Here is a 20767-nt window from a genome sequence, read left to right on the forward strand (position 1 = left end):
ATGATAAAACCCTGGGGAAGTGAAATTTGTAACTTCCCTAGGATAAATACTGCAAAACAGGTTTATCTAAAAATGTATATACAACTCAAATAAAAATGATCCTTAGTTATAACTAAATTATTTTAAGGTCCCTGCCAACCCTGTGATTCATTCTATGAAATAATTTCAAATGTACTGCAATAGAATGACTTTGCAAACCCTTTGCTCATTAATACTGTGTTAATATTCATAATACTGAAAGATAATTTCCACTTAACTTTGAATAGGGCATTTGAGGTAACCTGTTATATTTTTTAGTTAGCTTTTGACCCATTGATTTCCATTTCCTTACTTCAAAAATGTAGTGTAAACATACTGCAGATCATGGCATCAAAATACACAATTGTGGAATTCAGACCTTTCACATCAATAGCGAGACCCAAATTGAAACAGATGATTTTAAAATAGCAGAGAAAAAGTGTTTCAGAACAAGAGTTGCAGAATTTATTATTCATTGTGAATGAAACAGCTAAGTTATGGTTAGAAGATTTTTCTGAATTGTATTCTCTGAAAATGATATTATTTATTATGGCTTTGGTTAATTCTTTATTTGTTCATCCTCAGTGTGAAAAAAGCCAAGTATTCCTCTAGTATGTAAAACTGCTAAAATAAAAGCTTTAAAATTAGCATAAGCAATTTTTTATTCTTCCTTCTTAAGAGCAACATATATATTTATTCTATTTATATACTATATTTGCTGTAGGATGGATATGAATAACAGACCCACTTATTCTGTTTTGCTCAGATACTGGGATTCCCCTATGTGCCTCACCTGCCTTTGCCCTTCCTCTCTTCCAGCTAGCAAGAAGCAGAAGAGAGGCAGTGATTTCCAGCCTCAAGTTCAAGGCTGGCATTGTAGCTGAATGTTAATGACTCATGCAGCTTGAGATGCCTGATACTTAGTAATGCAACTTTAACCTTTATAACAGACATAATTTGATTCTCAAACCATCTATATTCTCTTCTTGTTGCAGCCCAAGTAGCTGTGAGGAGTAGTGAGAATGGACAAATATAATCACCACGCAGGACACGGAGAAGGACAGAGAGATGAATCACAAATTCCCATCAGATTTTTCAGCCTTGTTATCACTATTTGATTCTAATGTCAGGAAATGAAAGAAACATGAAGATAATTTTGTTGTGATGCTGGTGTTAGCCAGTCAGATGGCAGAGCACTCAAAAAGTCAGCAGCTTGTTTTCTAAGCTGGTATTGCAGATGTTTGGTCTTAAATGACTCTAAAAGAGCACAGAAATAATTAGGTAGTTGTTAAGTGAGTATGAAAGGTATTAAAATAACTGTAATATAGGCTTTTTTTAAATTTAGGCACATTTTAAATGAGAAAAGACATTTCAGGGTGAAGCTAAGACTGCAATTGGGTTTTTTAGCCTTTGCCACTGTGTTTTAGGTGTTGTTTAGAAGACGTAGCTCACATTTCAATGTGATGATGTACCTTGTTTCTGTAAACTTAACTGTCTGTATGTTCTACTGTCACACAGGGGCATAAGTTTGTCCACATGCATTTGATCTACAAAACAGAGATCACACAGTCAGTGATTCCATTGCTTCTCCGTTCTTGTAACATATGCAATAAATGGTACAACTGGCAGTCTCCAGTGCTGTGTGAGGCTTACCATGTAGATCCATAGGATATGCTAGCCATACCAGAAGTGATAAAGATGAGCTGTCCTGCAGAGTTTTGTCATCATTAGATGAGGAAGTTTTCAAATGAGCAATGGAGTCATGACTGAGTACTGCAGATCAAAAAAAGCTTATGATTAAATATTTTCTTCTTTTGTAACTGTGCTGTGTTTTGTATGTAGCATAAATTTTATAGGAAATGTTTACTCTGGTGATTAGAGATTTGTGTGTAGTGCTTGACACCAACTTTTTGAATGTCTAACATGATTGTGTCCAGATACACCAAAGGGTCTTATTATAGCCTCAAATGTTGAATGTATGGTCTAGAGTCTAGCATCCTTCCAATGCAAGTGTTTATCCTGCAAGAAAGTCTTGTCCACCAAATATATCTTTTGATCTTTTCGTTTAAAAAAACCCACTTGCTAATCTAGCATGAAACTTGCCTAGCCTGACACCTGGACAGGTTTCATCCAAGAATAATGAATAGGTGAAAAACATTTTCAGGAGAAGCTGATTTTATTTTTAAAGACAACTTTCTAGCATAGCTGGACTGCAGGAGGCAGAGGTGGTGGTGGTAATCATACATAGCATGAGAAACATAAAGTAGTGAGTTCAAAGTAATTGAAAGGACCAGGTTAAGGTTATGGTGAGTTATCCTAGGGCTGCAGTTTATCCCAAACTAATGACTGTGAGCCTTTCTGTCTACTAACCTGCCTAGGTTAATATAGCAATCATAATTGGATCAATGTGGATAGCACAGAGGTTACGAGATTCTTGATATAAATTACCTTTCTTAACATGCATTTGTAGATTCCCAAAAAAATGTGGTAATGATACAAATATCTAATAAAAGAAGTAAGAAATTGAAGCTCCAGCTAATTTTTTTTTAGTTACATGATATTAGATTAGACTTTACTCCTTACATGACTGATGGCTTTGGCAAAAGTAGAATGTGTTATCCCTGTTGGCATTTAGTAATGTGTTTGCTTCATCAAGTGCAGACTGGCTTTCCATAACATTTTTCTGACTAGGCCTTCATTCTCTCCTCCACTTTTTTTGCCTTTTGTCTTTTTAAGTTGCATATCAGAGTTGTCCTTTTTTCCTGTAAGGTGACCCTATGTACAACCAATACAGTATGATTTTTTTAGTTAGTTCTGCTCAAGATTTCAGGCATGCAAAATCAGTTCCTTGTCAATTTAGCCAGGTGGTAAGTCACGTAAATAAACAATTTATGTTTGAAAGTAGTAAAACCAAGAGAAATTTAATTCTATCTCAGCAAAATGGCAACTGACCTTTTCTTAACTAATATCTCCCACTGCAACCATCTGATCAAAAGGTAATACAAGAGATATAGACTGTGATTGTCTTTTCTTCCTTCCTTCCACTTTAATTTTCCACAGTTATCCACCATCCTCATCTACCCACCAAGAGTTAAAATATATGTATTATTTGTCTAGGCCACTTGGTCACACCAAGATTCGTAATAATTTCTTCTCTTTATCCTATAAATCAGTTGTGAATTTTTAGAGATTTTCATATGTTTTGCATTTCATCATCACTAGTTTCATCATAAAGAAGAGCTGTTTAAATTGAAAGAAAAACCTTTCCTTAGCAATCCTGTAAAAACTTATAAATTCTAATGGAAGGATTCACCAAATATTAGTCTTTTCCCACCATTTAAAAAGGTGAGCTAGAGAAGGAATGGGGGATTAAATTTTGTCCTCATTTTTGTTTTGAAAAAGAATGCTGCTGTTTCAAACAGATTTGGCTTGAAGTGTACAAGAGCTAGATGGTATAAAAGTGACTTGCATTTGTAAAGTAGGTAAAAGAAATTAATGGACTAAAGATGCTGAACTAATGCAATTAATCACAGGTTATTTCATTCTTGCTAGAGACAACCGTTATTGTGGCATGCAGGTTTTTCTGATGAAGCAAAAAGTTTGTAGCATAAACTACAAAGTTAGGCCAATTCAATTTATTATATTGGAAAAAACTTATTTTGTAATACCTATCGTTATTTTGGCATATTATTAATCTCTGTACTACTCTGCTATGTCATTGTAATAAACATTCTTCCATATTAACGCAGTTTTCTCCATTAAAAAGAAAAGCTGGTTATCAATAGTGAATAAAAGTATGACTTTACTTGATTTTACTTTGTTTTTTCTTTTTATAGAAGCTGCAAAGAATCGATCCTCCTTACTGTTGTTCAACCTTATCCTGTAAGTATTGTCAATGTTTTCTGAATTAGTTTCCTAGCAACACAGCAGCTTCTTTTTCTGCCCATATTCTGCTTGTGTCCCTACATTATCTGTGCAATAGAAAGAAGCAATAAGGGCTGTGTCTGTTAAAGGTGGTATTTAAGATGGTATTATTGTGTCCTCTACTCAAAGGCTACATTAGTAAATTAAAAAATAACTGTCTTTAAACTCATAGTGATAGAGCAGAATTCTGAGTTCTGCTTCAGTTTCTTGTTTGTTGCAGTTCCTGGGTTTTTCTTGATTCTGCCCTGGTCCCACAAAGTTACACTGCTGCAGCAAAGCAGCTGTACTTTATCTAAAGGAGGGCTCTGTCTGCATCTCCAGCTTGTGGAGGTGAAGGGAGAGTAGAGACAGACAGACAACCATGTGAGGCTTCCTTGAATGGACTGGGAGAAACTGCAGCCCATTCAGAGCTGGTTGATGCAATGTGACTTTGCAACTCACTCAGTGGTTTGTGGGGGTGAGCTCATGACCTGTCAGCTCAAACCCATCTCCCATGAAAAAAGGGAAGAGGCAAACCAGGGGAGGAAACCCATCTGTCCATGCACAGCCATTGGACATTGCAGGCTGCTGAGGGGCCTCAGCCGTGCATCAGGAGTAATTCAGATTCAGCAAGTCCATTTGGCTCCCTGGTGTTTAGCCTGATACACAGCAGTTTTCATTAATAAGGGATAATTGCATCCTTTTCACGCAAGAATAAGAGATGAGGTGGATTTGACACAAAGACTTGAAAACAGGTTTATCTGATGAAGTTGCCAAAATGTACATCTTGAAAATGCAACTGTGTGTCTTAGTACTAGTCATTAGCCTTTCTGGTTAGTTTTGAGGTGGCCATGCAGCTTTACTTGTCCTGCACCTTTCTAGAAGCCAGTCTGCACTGCACCTAATTCGTAGGGGAAAAGCATGCATTCCACAGCAAAAACAGGCAAGGGCTACCACCCTGCAGTAAGACCTCTGTCAGGAAGGTGATCTGAGATCAGGCCAATATAAGTCACCCTAAATGAAAATGAGGCCTGGTCTGACTAAATGAAGAACCTATCTGCCTTAAAAACTTGTCGGTTTACAGCCAGTGGTTTAGGTCAGTGGTTTAGTGATTATATATAATGGGGGAAAAGAAATCCTCACCCACTTTTTTTTTATGCAGGTTTCATCCATTGACAGACTTAATTCTTATCTATAAATGTCAGGTGAAGAAAGGGCATGTGCTTTAGTGCACCTATGTGTAGCCCTTGAAAGTGGACAGCAAAGTGTAGTACTGCATCTGTGAGGTGCTGTGACCTCTTATTATTACACTGCTGGTCTGAGAGCAAGCCCTGTATGAACTGAATTTAAGGGAAGCCGAAACCCAAATAAATTGTGCACTCCATGTTCAATGGAAGACCATACAGCACAGATGCAGTCCTTCTCCAGCCTTTAACCTGGAAAAGAAGGAAAGTCATCACCTGGTGTCTTTACCAAGGGCAAGTCTTGCCTGACCAATGTAGTGGCTTTCTGTGGAGTGACTGCATCAGTGGACAAAGGACAGGCTACAGAAACCTTTCACAGTATTTACCTTAATACTGTAAAGTCTTTGACACAGTTCTCCACAACATCCTTCTCTCTAAATTGGAGAGAGATGGATTTGTTAGGGGCACTGATAGGTGGATGAAGAATATGCTAGATGCTCACATCCAGAGGGTTGTGGTCAACATCTCAGAATCCCCATCATCAGCTGGACATCAGTGACAAATGGTGTCCCTCAGGGGTCTGTAATGGGACCAATGCTAATTAATATCTTTGTCAATGACATAGACAAAGGGATTAGGTGCATCCTCAGCAGATTTGTAAGTGGCACCAAGTCAAGTGGGATGGTTGACACACCTGAAGGACCAGAGGGACTTGGACAGGCTCAAGAAATGAGGTCATGGGAATCTTCTGAGGTTTAACATGACCAAGTGTGAGGTGTTGCATGTAGTGACAGGACAAGGGGTAGTAGCTTGAACTGAAAGAGAGTAGGTTTAGATTAGACATTAGGAGGAAATTCTTTACTCTGAGGGTGGTGAAGCACTGCAACAAGGTGCCCAGAGAAGTTGCAGACACCCCATCCCTGGAAGTGTTCAAGGCCAGGTCGGGTGGAGCTCTGAGCAACCTTGTCTATTAGAAGGTATCCCTGTCCATGACAGAGGGCTTGGACCTGGATGATCTTTGAGGTACTTTCCATTCTTTAATTGTGTCAGTCTGTGGTTCACAGCTATTTGTTCAAGCTCTTTGTGAGGCCTGACAAGGCAGAATCTGCTCCTCTCATTAAGTAGCAGCAAAATCTAATCAATATCTGAAATGCCTCTAGATGTCACTGAGCTAAGGATGCTACTGAAACACTTTTCTGTCAGCCATTTGGACTGATGTTCCCATTTTGTACATGAATTTGCACTGTCCCACTCTGGTATATCTATCAGAGTCCCCCAGCTCTACCTCAGCAGACAAAGCACTTGTGTTTTGGGGGTGATGGACATTTAAGCTCATGTAGGCATGAAGATAGTCTCCCCAAGGATGTGCACAGAGCATTTGGAAGATGAGATTAATGCCTGCATGTTTGTGCTAGCTTTAATTGACCAATTTTTGTGGTATTTTTGGGGTCCCCCGTGGTAGGAAGGAAATGATGAATCTGACTCCATGTTCTTAGAAGGCTAATTTATTATTTTATGATATTATATTAAAGAATACTATACTAAACTATACTAAAGAATAGAGAAAGGATACAGACAGAAGGCTTAACAAGATACTAATGAAAAACTCGTGACTCTCTAGAGTCTTGACCCAGCTAAACCATGATTGGTCATTAAGTCAAAACAATTCACATGAAACTAGTCAAACCACCTGTTGGATAAACAATCTCCAAACCACATTCCAGAGCAGCAAAACAGAGGACAAGCAAATGAAATAATATTGTTTTCCTTTTTCTCTGAGGCTTCTCAGCTTCCAAGGAGAAGAATCCTGGGCAAGGGGATTTTTCCAGAAAATATGACAGTGACAGACTTTTACCCCAAAGTTGGGATGCTTAGTGAAATGAACTAGTTGGGAGGGCCTTGACTACAGGACTGTTGCACCTGGAAGATCTTGTCTGTGCAGTATTTATTGTACCTCCCTCCCTGTCCAGACCAGGCTTCTATTGATTCACAGCGTCCTCCCCTTACTGCTTTCAACTTAAATTTTTTCTGCAGTGGAAGCAAGGTTATCTGTAGGGATGTGGAGCAGTTGAGATGATGCCAGTTTGTGCAGCCAACTTTTGGCCCTGAAGCATTGCAAGACCCCTCAGCTTATGCAAACCTTGGGCTGCAAGATCACCTGGGTACTCCTGAGTCACTCTGAACATCTGGTCCATGCTGGCCCTCGTACTGCCACCACACCATTGCCGTCACTAGTGCCTGAGCCTGTTGGCATCTCTTTCAGCCTTGCAATCCCTGGGTGTTGCTGGCTCCAGCTGTGTGCTTGTCCTGGTCTTCTGTGCAGAGGACCTCTGGCAAACACAATTTGCTTTACAGTTTGGAAATAATGTTTATGCCTTCAAAAATTATGATGCACATTTGTTTAATTTTGCCTCCTCCATGTTTCCTTTTACTATTTTGCTAATAAAACTGGGATGATGAAGTAGGAACCAGACAAAGGAAAATAAGAGCTTTTAAATAAAGACTGAATTTCTTCCCTCTTCTTGACAGAACTACAACTCAACAAACATTTCATTGATCTCTCTTCTTTATGGTGATTTTCCTTCTACCATTGCATGAAAAATATCTGCCAAGATGGATTACAAAAGTGCTATTTCTTAATTGGTTTTATTTGTGCTATTTAGAGTGTGGTTTGATTTTGCATTTAGGTAACCATCCTTTATGATTGCAGGTGAAAGTAGATATAATCTAGATTTATAGTACTCTGTAGTTCACTTAGTACTCTTTAAAAGCTTTTGCAGACAATTTTTGCTTAAATGCATTCAGTTTTGTTTAATGCTTAAACACATTAAAACACATTAAAATTTCATTTTAATTATGACCAAGCCAAAGCATTAGGCTATCTTTTTCTTTCCATAAATCACTGTTAGCTTCTTATCACCACTGCTCCTAAGGAGGTCACCAAGCAGCTCAAGCAGTTAAAGCAGTTCAGAGTTTTGATTTCTGGAAGTATGGCATTTGATTATAATTTCTGACTGTTTTATTCTGTAAATAAACTATCATTCTGATTGTTGCCTTATTAAGTTTTAAGCATTACTTAGATCAAATAACTTGCCTGTTTGATATCCTTTCAGATTTTATGTGCAGAGATCATTTGATAGGTTGCTTTCATGATTAATCTCTTAAGCTCCTTGGAAGAAGTCCAGGCCTGGCTGAGTTCTATGGCAATTTTGCTGTGCATTAAGTTTTGCAATGGGAAAAAAATAGGATCTTCCTCTGTTTTGAAAGAGATGCTTCTTGTTTTAACATGGTTATACCTCTGAGACACAACAGTTGCAGAAAAATTACAGTAAATAACATTTATGGATCGCAATGTTTGTGGTAACAATCTTATTGAGAGTTTGTTGGACTAATGATCAGACTGTGATTACCATCTAAAAATGGAATAATATAAATAATACAAATAATTAAATACAATTGTCTATGATAGATTGCCAACTTTTTAAGAGAGAACCCAGATCTGACCAGTATTCCAACAATTAAATTTGTGCCAAGAGTTTAACAAAGAAATACTCCTGATGATCCTCTGTCAGTGCCATGTGGTTATCACAAATTACTGTGTGGTAAAACTTCTCCACATTATTTCTTCCATGTCCCTACTTGCTCTTCTACCATGCTCTTGTGAGCCAGTGTAGTCTTTTCAGCCTTGTTCGCAGCTATGAATTACCATATTTAGTTTGCCTTTGGGCATTATGTCCTGTTCCACTTAATAAATGTAATTCTTCCTCTTACTCACCTTTTATTTGCTTGTTAAATACTGGTGCTTGTAATTGCCGTTAGCCTTGAACCAAAAAGTCAACACATTTTTTGCACTTGTGCAATTTTTTCCTTATTTTCTAGGATACTAAGTATTTTATATTAAACTAATGACTATTTTTAAATAACAAGCTTAAAATTTATTGTATATATACACTCTGTGACTATTTAAAAACTACAGTGTTTCTGTAGTTTTGAATGTAGTATTTCTAATTTTGATGTTTATGGTTACAGAGCAGATTTTCTTTTCACCTTGTGATTGTCCTATGCTACTATCATTCTATTTCTTTATGATATCTCAGTACTACACTGTGCTCTTCTAGCTACTAAATCTTTTTTTTTTCTTGAGCACGAGTAAAGGTTTTGCTGTTGCAGCACCTCTACTGGCAAGAGCACTCAAAGGGGCTTTTTCAGCAAATAAAACCCACTTCCTTCGCAATCTCCCCCAAATTATAGTTTATGCCTGATGTGTGAAGCACCAGGCATTTTTAATTCCACCAAAAAAGTTTCCCTCATAATGTAGGCTATTGTTTCTAAAATCTATTAATAAATGACCCACTCTAATGCTGCTAGCAAATATAGGATCTGATGTTGAGAAGTCTAGAAAATGAGAAAGTAACATTTTCCTGAAAGTCTCCTCTGCAATCTTTTGTGTTTTGACCCTGCTGATGGGAAGCCAATTGATTGCAGTCACTATAAGCAGGGTTCAAAGTAGGGTCTAGGTCTTCACTGTTATTTCCTCCAAGTATGTGTGCAATGTTTCATTTTTCTTGTTAGCAGTTTCCCTAAGTAGTGTTGAAATGATCAGCTGATATTTTCCTTTGAATTCTATGTAAACAAGTAAAAATTATTTAAAATCCTAATAAATTTGAGCTTTTAATAGGAAACAGGGCTTAGGTCACACAGAGTAAAGTTTGGAGGGTTTTGAGTTATTTTGACTCCTTGTTAAAATGTGTGCCCTCATTTTGCAGAAGTCACTCTAATTAAGCTGTTTTTATCTGTGACAATGCAAATACTTTACTTGCAGTGATAGATGTCCTGCATTAGTGTAAACACCTCCTGCTTAAGGTCATTAACTGAGAATAATGGCATCCATTTGGCTAAAACACAGAGCCTCAGAAATGAATTATTATCTGGCACTATGAGAATCATTAAGTGATAGCATTCTTCTACAAACCTAAAGACATTAAAATACAATAGAGCTGCCCATCATCTTGCCAAGGCTTTGTTAGACAGGCAAGTTCCAACAATCAAACCTAACTGTTTTCCCAGGTATTTGCACATCCTTTGGAAACACTTCTATTCCCAACAAGAAAATGTCAAGTGTCAAGTTGATGCAGGGGTAGAAACAATGACATTGTGCAATTAAACACAAAAGCTGGGCTATTACTCAAACCTTTAACCAGCAGAGAATGTTCTCCCAAATACCTGGCACAGCTGTTTCATTTTCTTACACCCCTAGTTTATAGTTTGGAGCTTTATGGAAAACAGTCTGCTCCAGGCTCACCCGGAGTGCCTGGCAAAGGGCCAGAGTCCTTTGCATGTTGCCACAGCAAAAGTGGAAATGAAAAGAAGTGCCGTGTTTTATGGCAGACCGTGGTGTGGTCCCCTGGCTGTGCAATGGGTACGTTAAACCCCACATCCCAGAGGGGTTCTTGGTAGCCCGCATATGTTCAAACCTTTAGTGTTGATTGCATTTTTGTAATAACATAATTTAAGTGTTTATGCCTCCTGCAAGTGACTTTTGAGGCTGTAGAGAGAAAGAGATTGTAGAGAGCAATAGGGACACATACTGGTTTTCCAGAATTGCTGTATGGGAATAACCTTGCCAGAATCCAGAAAAAATTTGGCAGTCTCCTGTCAAGAGAGGCCAGACTGGTGACTCATCTGTAATAAAAGCAAGCAACAGCACAGAGATTTTTTCAGCAAGAATAGTAAGAGAAAGCCACTGTTTTCCCCATGTTCTTGCAAGGGAAAGCCAGTAGCCTAATCCTGCTGCTGTGCCGCCCTGTGGCAGTGGAATCAACAGTTTTTCAATCTATTACTTGGGTGCCACATAGACTATCCCCCTTACACATTGCAGAGGGGGACAACATGGAGAGGAAGGAAATTAGAGAAGGCATCTCTAGAGTTGTTTTATTAATCATGGTACTGTTTTATACTGTATCTTTCTATGAATTAATCTCCAGAGGACAGTATTTAAACTGCTTCAGCATTTCCATATTGTCCTCTCTTGCTGAAGAAGTTAACAAGGTCCCCCACCCTGAAATGCTTTTTTTTCCTCACTATTCTTTTTTTTCTTTTTTGGTGGTTGTTTCAAAACTTCTGGGGACCTTCAACTTTTTTCAGTGCTGACTCTGGAAGCTGGTCTTGGTTTGTTCATGGGGTTGAATTTTCTGTTATTTACAGTTATTAATTATTGTGTGGTCATATGTGCTAGAAAGGTAAGAAAGAATGAACTGTGAAAGCAAAGAAGCATTTATTTTTATTTCTTGATTCTATTTTGTGCCTCAGGAATTACTGGATGCCTCTGATATTTCCTGGGAGAATGTGGCAGTGTTCATTCCTTGTTCACTGGTTGATACTGAACCTATAGTAATAGTTACCATGTTTTCAATGTGATGATAGATTTGAGGCATGCAGAAATGAACTAGACTTGCTCCTGCTAGTTACTAGAGACAAGTAACTAGCTGGTTAAGAAACAAGGCTTCTGCATCACAAGAAAATAAATTTTTAAGCCGTTTCAGCAGAGATCAGAGACAGAAACAGAGGAGCACGTTGTTTCCACCTTGGACTACTCCATTGCTCTTGCAGATTGTTAGTTGAGTCAGAATTTGAGTGATAGAAATGAGACTTCCCATGTTTACAAGGACAGCTCTCATGCCACATTGATCATCACCACTTGTGCCTCCACTTATTTCTCACAGGAAAACCAACATGACGTAAGTCTTTATTCAAAACTAGTAAGGCCACTTAGGACTCAGAGTAAGATTCTGAAATTCTTAATTCACATTTTCACAAAACAAATGGATCGAAACCTGGCCCAAAAGAGCTCAGTGACTTTCAGCCGAAGTGAGAAAGTCTTCCATTGCCCAGTATTATGGTCATGAAGTGAAGCAATGCCAAGAAGCACTGTGTTTGCAAGTCACCTGAGAATAAACCAACCTCACTTCTGCTGCTGAAAATGGAAATCCCATTGACTGTGAATATTTAATTTGTTCCTAAAAAGTAGCTGTCAGTCAAATTTCTCAAGTGAGGAGATTTTTTTTCCCGGGGATGAAAACAGGTGAAGCCATTGCATAATGTGGTAGGTAAAAGTCAAGTAGGTCCCAGAAGAAAATTCAGAATGCTTCTACATTTCTAGTCCATGAAGCCCTATAACATGTCAGTATTGATGGCACAGAGTGTGTTTAGGCGATGCCTTCAGGGGAAGCCTGATGGCCTGCAGGTGCCTCTTGGTGGTTTTCACCTGTGCTCTGAAGTGCACAAATACAGTGAGATGCCACTCCATTTGGAGTTTTTTGCCAAAGTTGTGTGTATGTCTGTCCAGTAGATCACAGATTATGCAAAGATTTTCCATTCAGTCTGTAAAGAAAGGGTCACTGGTAGGTCTCTGGTCAGTGTCCCTTCATGCAGACAGGGTTGGGTGGCAGCAGTCATTGTGAGAACACTACAGGAATTTCTGTGTGCACTGAGAACCCTTCTCATTGCTCCAGTCTAACAGTGGGATAATTTCCAGTATGTTCAGCATGTACTGGTGTTTCCTTATGTGTATGTACATAGAGACTACCTTAGGATGCATAATGGTTTGACTGCATTTCCATCCTTCTATAAGCAAAATGTTGCTGTATGCATGGAGTTTCCAGCATATAACAGGGGGAATAACTGAAAATAGGAAAGAAATGTTTTAATTTTAAGTTATGTGATATATCTTGTCATCATCTTTTCTTCCAGTCTCCTAAATCAGCTTTTATTAGTGCTGCAAAAAAGGCAAGATTGAAGTCCAATCCTGTCAAAGTGCGCTTCTCTGAGGAAGTAATTATCAATGGGCAGGTGTCGGTGAGTATGCAGCTATTTAACCTCAGAAAGGATTGTGCATTTCATCCAAAGGTACAGCTCAAACTTGGAAAGGAAGGTAATTACATGGCAGGAAAAGCAGTGACATGCTTGCAAATAGGAGGGTTTTTCTGTTCTGAAGTCTTCCAGAGATCTTTTTTCAAGTTCACTAGGCCCATAATTTTATGAAAAATTTGTCCCTTAAAATAAAATAAAGATGCTAGTGAATGAATTTTGTGGTGATAACATGTTTGTCTTTATAGTCTTGTTAGTGTTTGTCTGTTTGTCTGGATCAACTTTGTTTCCATAAAACCCATAAGCTCAAGAGAGGTACCATGTCAGAAAAATTGATTAAGATTTTAATTTAAAAACTGATTAACCTCACAGACCACTTTAAAATTTGTTTTATCTCCTTGAATTTATTGTTACCAGACCTCAGGCAATGTCAGCCTCCCTTTGAGAGGCACTGAACTCCTCTTCAGACATGAACTCACAGCTCATTTTCATAATTTGCCAGAGCATCATTCCACACTCATGTCTTTTGCCAACTCTCTTCCAAACCTAAATTGATACTGCATTTTTTTCTAAAGCAATTTCTGCTTTTTAAAATAAAAATAAGCAAACAAAATCTCCAAAGATTTGGTTCCCTTCCTTCTGCTATATTTTGCTATACTGGTTATGAATCATCAAATTAGGTAGCAATGTTATATCTTGTTCTTCTTAAATGATGAAAGAAATAGCAGCATTTAATATCCCTCTATAAAGAATATGTTAATTACCTTGATTTTAATCCTTACTAACAAACTGTAGTTTCAATTTTTTAGATTGAAAACACTAAATAGCTCACTATATTCAGAGAAACAGTAATCCATTTTTCTATTTTAGTGAAAATGTTTCAACTTCAGAGGCAATATTTATTGTCAGACAGATAGTATTTAGGGAGAGTACTCCAAGCCAGACATAAATGTATGTGAACATTTATATTTTTCCAGGACAGAAACCTAGAGAGAGCAGCTGTAATGAGCCTGGCTAGACCCTTGCAGGGCACAGATATTTCTGCTTTCAGTTTGGGCCAACACCTTCCTTCTCAGTTTTTGCTTTTCTGTCAGAATGATGTACTTCTTGATAGAACAATGTTTATATTTCTCTTGTTGCATGTTGTAATCTGATTCACTAATTTGCTTGACAGGAAACAGTTAAGGACAACTCGCTTCTTTTCATGCCAAATGTTCTAAAGGTGTATCTTGAAAATGGACAAACCAAATCTTTCCGTTTTGACTGCAGCACTTCAATAAAGGTAAGCTAGCTATTCCTTGTATGAGACCTTCAGTAATTATCATTTACTTGGAATGCTTTAAAAACAGAATTACTGGTGTGTTCAGTTTGAGCTGGACTCTTAGTTCACAAATAATGAGGATTTGGTCCATCTTTCTGTTCCTAAAAATATATTGTGTACAGTGAAGAAGAAGTGATGACTTTAATGTGCTTGGAGCACAATCAAAATTGTGTGCTTGTATCGTTTTGATACGCTGCCAAACAGTAGCATGATTTGTCAGCAAAAGTCAGGAGCTAAGAAGATTAAGATGTTGGTTACTGATTGAATATCATCCAGCTTATCATTCAGTGAATTTAGGATGGAATATTGTAGGATTATGTCGGTGATAAATTACTTGCCTCAGTGCAGTGCCCTCTACACTTTCCATAGCACATTTCACATGCAGAAATAAAAAGGTAAAGCTCTGGCACAAAACGGAGTCTGCCAGGGAACGTGTGTGACACTGTTCCATGTGGGTTCCTAAATCAGAGGCATCATCAGTGTCTCTGAGAGCCTTGGAGCAGTGTGCTAAGCATCAGGGCTAGCATTACTGTTTGGGGAAGCTAGTTTCAACATGGATTGGTTACCAAATCTAGAGTTTGGTTATCAAATCTACACCGAGACATGAGAGGGGCATGGGTGGGATGGTCGATGAAGGCTGGGGATGCCAACTTTAGCTAGTTTTGAGGGATTGTAAGGCCAGGAAAATTTAAAGAAAGGCTGCCTTTGTGCTCAGCAGCATGCTCAATCAGTTAGAGCAGCACAGAGAGTTATTTACTAAGGGAGACGAGAAATGTACTCCAGTCTGATGGCAAAACATGCTAGAGTCACACTTGAAAACTGCATGCAACATTTGTTAATAAATGTAGCATATATGCCTTAGGCATAAATTGCATGCAGGTATGGATACAAGCATTCCATCCATGGGATACATCTGTGGGATACTGAATTCCTTGAGTTAATTTGAAAATTTGGCTGGTGAAGAAATAGCAGACATTTCTCACGTAGCTAGTGAGTTCTCCATACCCTTCTAAGGTGCACAAGTCCACTTTCTAGTATTTTCTGTTTTGAGCATATAAACTACCGACCTATTCCAGGATGTTTTTCCCCTGAAGACTAGTCTTTGGCCATCACATTACATTAGTTTTCAGTAGTTCTGTCGTGGATGTGTCATGTACTATCAGACCAAATGTCAAATCTGAAGTCATTGGCACAGATGCCCGTGTGAACTCCGTTACCTATCTGTATTGATTTTGTAAGCCTGCTTTAAACGTAGTTGACTATTGGTAGGAATAATTTCCTTTGCATCTAATTCAGGCAATTATATATTCTGAGGCCTTCACAGCTCTAAATGACATATTCTTGCATGTGTGTGTGCGTATTCCTCATTGTGGATGGGTGGGTGTGGATTGTTGCTTCTCTGTTTAACAGGGGTGACATCACCCAGGTGAGTCAAGGTAAATGCAGGTTTTTTCATCTCTAGTCCAGTAGTTCACCACTTAAAAAGGAGGGTACAAGCAGCACCTAACCTGCAATCCTCACTTTTCATATTCTTGGGTCATGGCACCTGGGCTCACTCTGAAATTATCAGATGGGAGGAAAAGCAAAAACTTTGGTGCAGTAATTCAGAGGCTGTGTGCCTTATATTTTAAAAGGCCCAGAAGAGCTAGTAGTGGAAAGCAGTGCCATTACTACCCTCTTTTAAAAGCTTACATTTAGTATTATGCTGCTTCATGTTACTGTTATGCCCATAGTCTTTTAGCATAGCTTAGAAGTATAAATAAAAGTCAATTTAATGTGTAAGTAATAAATTCCCCATTGGTCAGAACAGTATAATATTAGCCTTTATTATTTAGAGTGATAGCTAGCAATTCATTGATGCTGACTTATATTCTCTACATTGTAGAGAGCTGTCCCCATCTTCCCACTTACATTTTTTCATCCTTCCACCATTTTCATCTTGATTTTCCTTAAACACTCTGTAATTGATCAATTAATCTTCCTAAATTATGTTAAAACACTTGGATTACAATTTGTCATGATCTCCTTAGTAAATACTATCCATCTGGATACTTACATATATTTGAAAATCTTTCAGAGGGAAGGAAATGTTTTAATCTTGTCACTAACATACTGCGAGACTGTTTCTAAATGATGGGTTATTATGTATTTCTTTTTCCTACAATATTCACTAAAGTAAAAGATACCTTGACAAATGATATTAATAATCTGCATACATTTACAAAGTATTATATGAAAGTAAGGTAGGGATTAGTTGAATGGTTTTGTGGAGAGGTTTGTTTAGCTGTTATTTTAGATACAGTCGTTCCCAAATTAACTCTCCTTAGTCATAATTCAGTGTGAAAAAAGCTAATCAGGACTCTCTAAAAATTGATGTGGTCCATCAGTTTAGAGATATTTTTCTGCACAGTCATCATCATTGACTTTTCTGTCAGCATTTAAAACACAAGAAGTGAAATTAAAAACCCTTTGCCATAAGAACAAATAAAGGCCATTCATCTAATTTTTTTTGTTGAACTTATAAATTTGGTTTGTCTACTTGATGGCGTGGCCCTGATAAAGGGAAGAGAACAGTTATAAGACCATCTCTTCTTTGCTGATGGGTTTTATTTCCAGGGAGACAGATATGATTTAAGGGCCACACCAATATAATTGACATGTTAAATCACAACAGAATGTTGTCCATTCCTGGCAATCCCATTTATGTGCTTCTCATGTTCATATCTCTTACTATCTTGGGGATATTTGAAGAATCATTGTGATGTCCTGGAAACTTGTGCAAAACAGGCACAAAGCCTGGGCTTTTGCCCTGTGCTGGGTACATACAGGGTGTGTGGCAGTGAACAACTGGATCCCAAGCATTTCATTAATTTAAGCACTTTTTATAAATCCTTTGTTAATTAGGATGTCATCTTAACACTCCAAGAAAAGCTTTCCATCAAGTGTATTGAACACTTCTCCCTAATGCTGGAGCAGAGAGTTGAAGGATCTGGAACGAAACTCCTTTTGCTACATGAACAAGAGACTCTAACTCAGGTTTGTGTAATGGTCTATGAAAACAGATATTAATGAGATGGCTTAATCAGTAAATTTTCCATCTTTTTCATTAGTCAGATGAGTTAGCTGCAAGCTTTTTAGTTTGATACAGTCTATCAAATAGCTAGGATATTTAGAAGTGATTGTATGAATAAGGTTCTCACAGGAATTTTCTGTTATAAAAACATCATATTTCATTGCTTTTTTTGGCCTTTCAAAAATATAAAGAAATCAAAAATCAGACTGAAATCTGAGAAATGCTTACCTAACCTTTTCATATCACATGAGGCCTAGCTACTGAACATACTCAACAGCTGGCAAATCCATGGTAACAATTCTGAGAAGCACAGTCTGGCCAAATTTATTTAAAAGCCTTATTTTGATATTTTGTTCCAATTTGATTGTACAGATCTGTATCTGTGTGACAGGGAATAGTCTCTCTCTGATGAAGTCAAGTTTGGCTTGTTTACACAGAGGTACGTTCATGGTGTCACTTCATTGATGATGAAATGTGACACAGAAAATGTTGGTTCCTTCCTTAGATCAAGGAAGTGTGACTAAAGTTAAAGTTTCTTCACAGTTACCAGCAGAGTACTCTGATTTTATCTGCTTATCATTTTGCCAAATTGTTTAGCCTGAAATTTTCTATTATATTTCTGTGTTTCAGGAGAACATTGGTATATTTTTTTTTAATTTCAGTTAAATTGGAAAAAGAAGGAAAAAGGAGAAATGGATTGTTAGATGTGGAAAAATACTTAATTTAAATGACAGAATTCCTGTAATAATAATTAGTCTGTGTAATGGTGTGAAGGAGCTTAGTTTACCAGATAACAGTCTTTCTAGCATTTTCCAACCTTTAAGCACTTGCTTTTGCCATGTTAACATTCTTTTCTTGTGGGTATAAGCCACCCAGTGATTGAACAATATCCAGAAATACTCAGCACTTGTCCTCCTAGCCCAGCCATCTCCTTGAAGTTATTGGTAAAATTCTCACCGAAATAAGAAAGATCAGAATAAACCAAGTTAGTGAGCTTTCAAAAATCCCATCTGGAGCTTTTATTAACTTGTACAGAGTATGTCTATATACTTAGGAAAGAGGTGAGACAATGTGCAATAAATAGAACTTTTGAAAATTGTTTAAGCATGACAGAGACTTCTATTGGAGATTTTTAAAAGTACAGTTTTGTCAAGAAAATACACTGATTTTAAAGTACCCTAACTCTCTAACTGCATTAGCCTAATGAATGAATTACATAAACTACATTAATTCTGAGGGTATCTTCTTTGAAGTTCTTGTAAAATCAGCAATATTTTAATTTGCCATCATAATGTTGCTGCTGACCATGACTTAGAATGGTGGGTTTGGATTGTTATCCAATTATTCCTTTGCTAGGCAGTGGTCTCCTGTGAATATACCCAGATAACAGAGTTAGATGCTTAAAAAAGTTTTGCTGACCAACACATAAAGCAGACTTTTAAATTTTTGAATGCACTGGATCTTAGTCAGAAGTTATGGAGTAGATCTCTTAATCCAGAACAATCCAGGAAAAAGACCTAATTTCTCTCAATTTGCCTCATGTATTAAAACAAGTAAGAGAAGGTGAGAGTCATTGCTGCCAAGTTGCACCTCACCAGTGTTCTCAGACAGCCTAAGAAATAAAATGTGACCTCTCCCCAAACACCTAACTCTTCTCTTTTATGTGTTTTAGTCCTGCTGAAGCTCGATTCAGTTTTCATTTCACTTGGATGGTTTTTGTTAAGATCTGTTTTATCTGTTTCACCCTGGTTTTGAGTGAATTCTGTTGCTTTGAGGATGAGTTGTATCAGGCAGTCATGCCTGTATGAGTCTTAAAGTCCTTCCACGAGATTATATATACAATGTTCTTAGGTGAAGAATTTAATAAGTTGCCCATGGAAAAGCTTTTTTTTTGGCAGAATTATTTTTCCTGCTACTACAGGGCTCTGGAGCAGGGTAACATTGCCCAAGGCTATGGACCCTGTTGCTCTACCAGGGTTGCCAAGCTCTAATATTATTATTGCACTGTCCTAGGTGACCCAAAGGCCAAGCTCGCATAAGATGAGATGTCTTTTCAGGATTAGCTTTGTCCCAAAGGATCCCATTGATCTTTTAAGAAGAGATCCAGTTGCTTTTGAATATCTCTATGTACAGGTAAGTGAAAGCACAGCCATTGCTGGTGTAAAGGAGAATAAAAAAATACACTTACTCTATATATAAATTTACATCTTCACATAGAAAAGCATGGTTGCAGTGAATTCTAGCTTTTATTACTGCTGCATAAAGCCAATGAATGCACTTGGGGAATGTGCAAATCTCTATCATCTGCAAAGTCCTCTTTCTTCATAAGTCTCTCCAAGTAGTAATGCTTTGATATCTTTCCAAAATATAATTGGCTTTAGAGAAGAGTGAAGCTGAATTAATTGTTAATACTTATTTATGGTACTGTAATATCAGACAGAAATGATGTCTGAAAGGCACTTCCAGTAAAGGGGATGGGAGAACTGATGTACAAGCAAGGTGGTTCTCCTGAGTATCTCACCAGGTGGAGTCCTGCTATCCTGAATCCAGGTATACTGATACCCTCCAAGCACTCTGTGATGGAGGATTAGTCTTCTCTCCAGGAAGGCTGAAGAGAGCTTAGGTGAAAATAATCATGCCTTTTGCTCTTTGGCAGAAGTACTGGCATTCTTCATTAGTGTCCATATCATAAATACCTGTCACCTCTGAAAGCAAAAACAGAGTTCTGCTTCTGAGTTAAGGGTTACTTTTCATGAAGTGTTAATTAAAAAAAGAAAAAAAAAAAGGGGGGGAGATGAAATAAAAGAAAAGAACAGTAATTTATTTTTAGTGCAAAATTTTTTAACATGATGCTCCCTCTACTGGTTCTTTGGCAGAGCTGTAACGATGTGGTCCAGGAAAGATTTGGACCAGAACTGAAATATGACATTGCCCTGCGGCTGGCTGCATTACAAATGTATATTGCAACTGTGACCACCAAGCAAACTCAGAAAATCTCCCTCAAATACATCGAGTAAGTTGAGAATGCTGTGTGTTCTTTAAAAGTGAAACATTAGGGGTAACTTGCAGATTATTTAAGGTTGTTTCTTTAGGATGTCTGTATGCATGCACCAGTTTAGATTTAATCTTTGTCACTGAAATTAATTCAGGTGTGTTAAGAGTGGTGCATTTTGTGCTTTGGGTCTCTTTTACTTTTTGATCATCTGTTTGGGCATGTGAAATAAACTGTAAATGTAAATATGATTAGCTCATTTGTTTTCAGTGATTTAAGATCTAAGTTTATATGGTCTGAATCCTATGGTTTTAGTAAAGATTATTATGGTAAGATTCAGATTATTGCTTTGTTCAGAGGACAGTAGGTCATAGACTTGGGTTTGTAATATTTCTTAAATACAGATGTAC

General features: G+C 37.6%; 1 protein-coding gene across 1 annotated transcript in view; it reads left to right on the forward strand.

The window, feature by feature from the left end:
- The window catches only part of FRMPD4 (FERM and PDZ domain containing 4), a 295578-nt gene that overhangs the window by 260522 nt on the left and 14289 nt on the right, over window positions 1-20767 (forward strand). The window contains exons 5-10 of the mRNA XM_066545358.1: window positions 3855-3900; window positions 12855-12959; window positions 14146-14253; window positions 17197-17328; window positions 19379-19498; window positions 20242-20378. Coding sequence (XP_066401455.1) covers window positions 3855-3900; window positions 12855-12959; window positions 14146-14253; window positions 17197-17328; window positions 19379-19498; window positions 20242-20378 — 648 coding nt within the window. The remainder of the gene's footprint in view (window positions 1-3854; window positions 3901-12854; window positions 12960-14145; window positions 14254-17196; window positions 17329-19378; window positions 19499-20241; window positions 20379-20767) is intronic.

The sequence above is a fragment of the Molothrus aeneus genome, chromosome 2 (assembly GCF_037042795.1).
Source record: "Molothrus aeneus isolate 106 chromosome 2, BPBGC_Maene_1.0, whole genome shotgun sequence".
Taxonomy (NCBI): Eukaryota; Metazoa; Chordata; class Aves; order Passeriformes; family Icteridae; genus Molothrus; species Molothrus aeneus.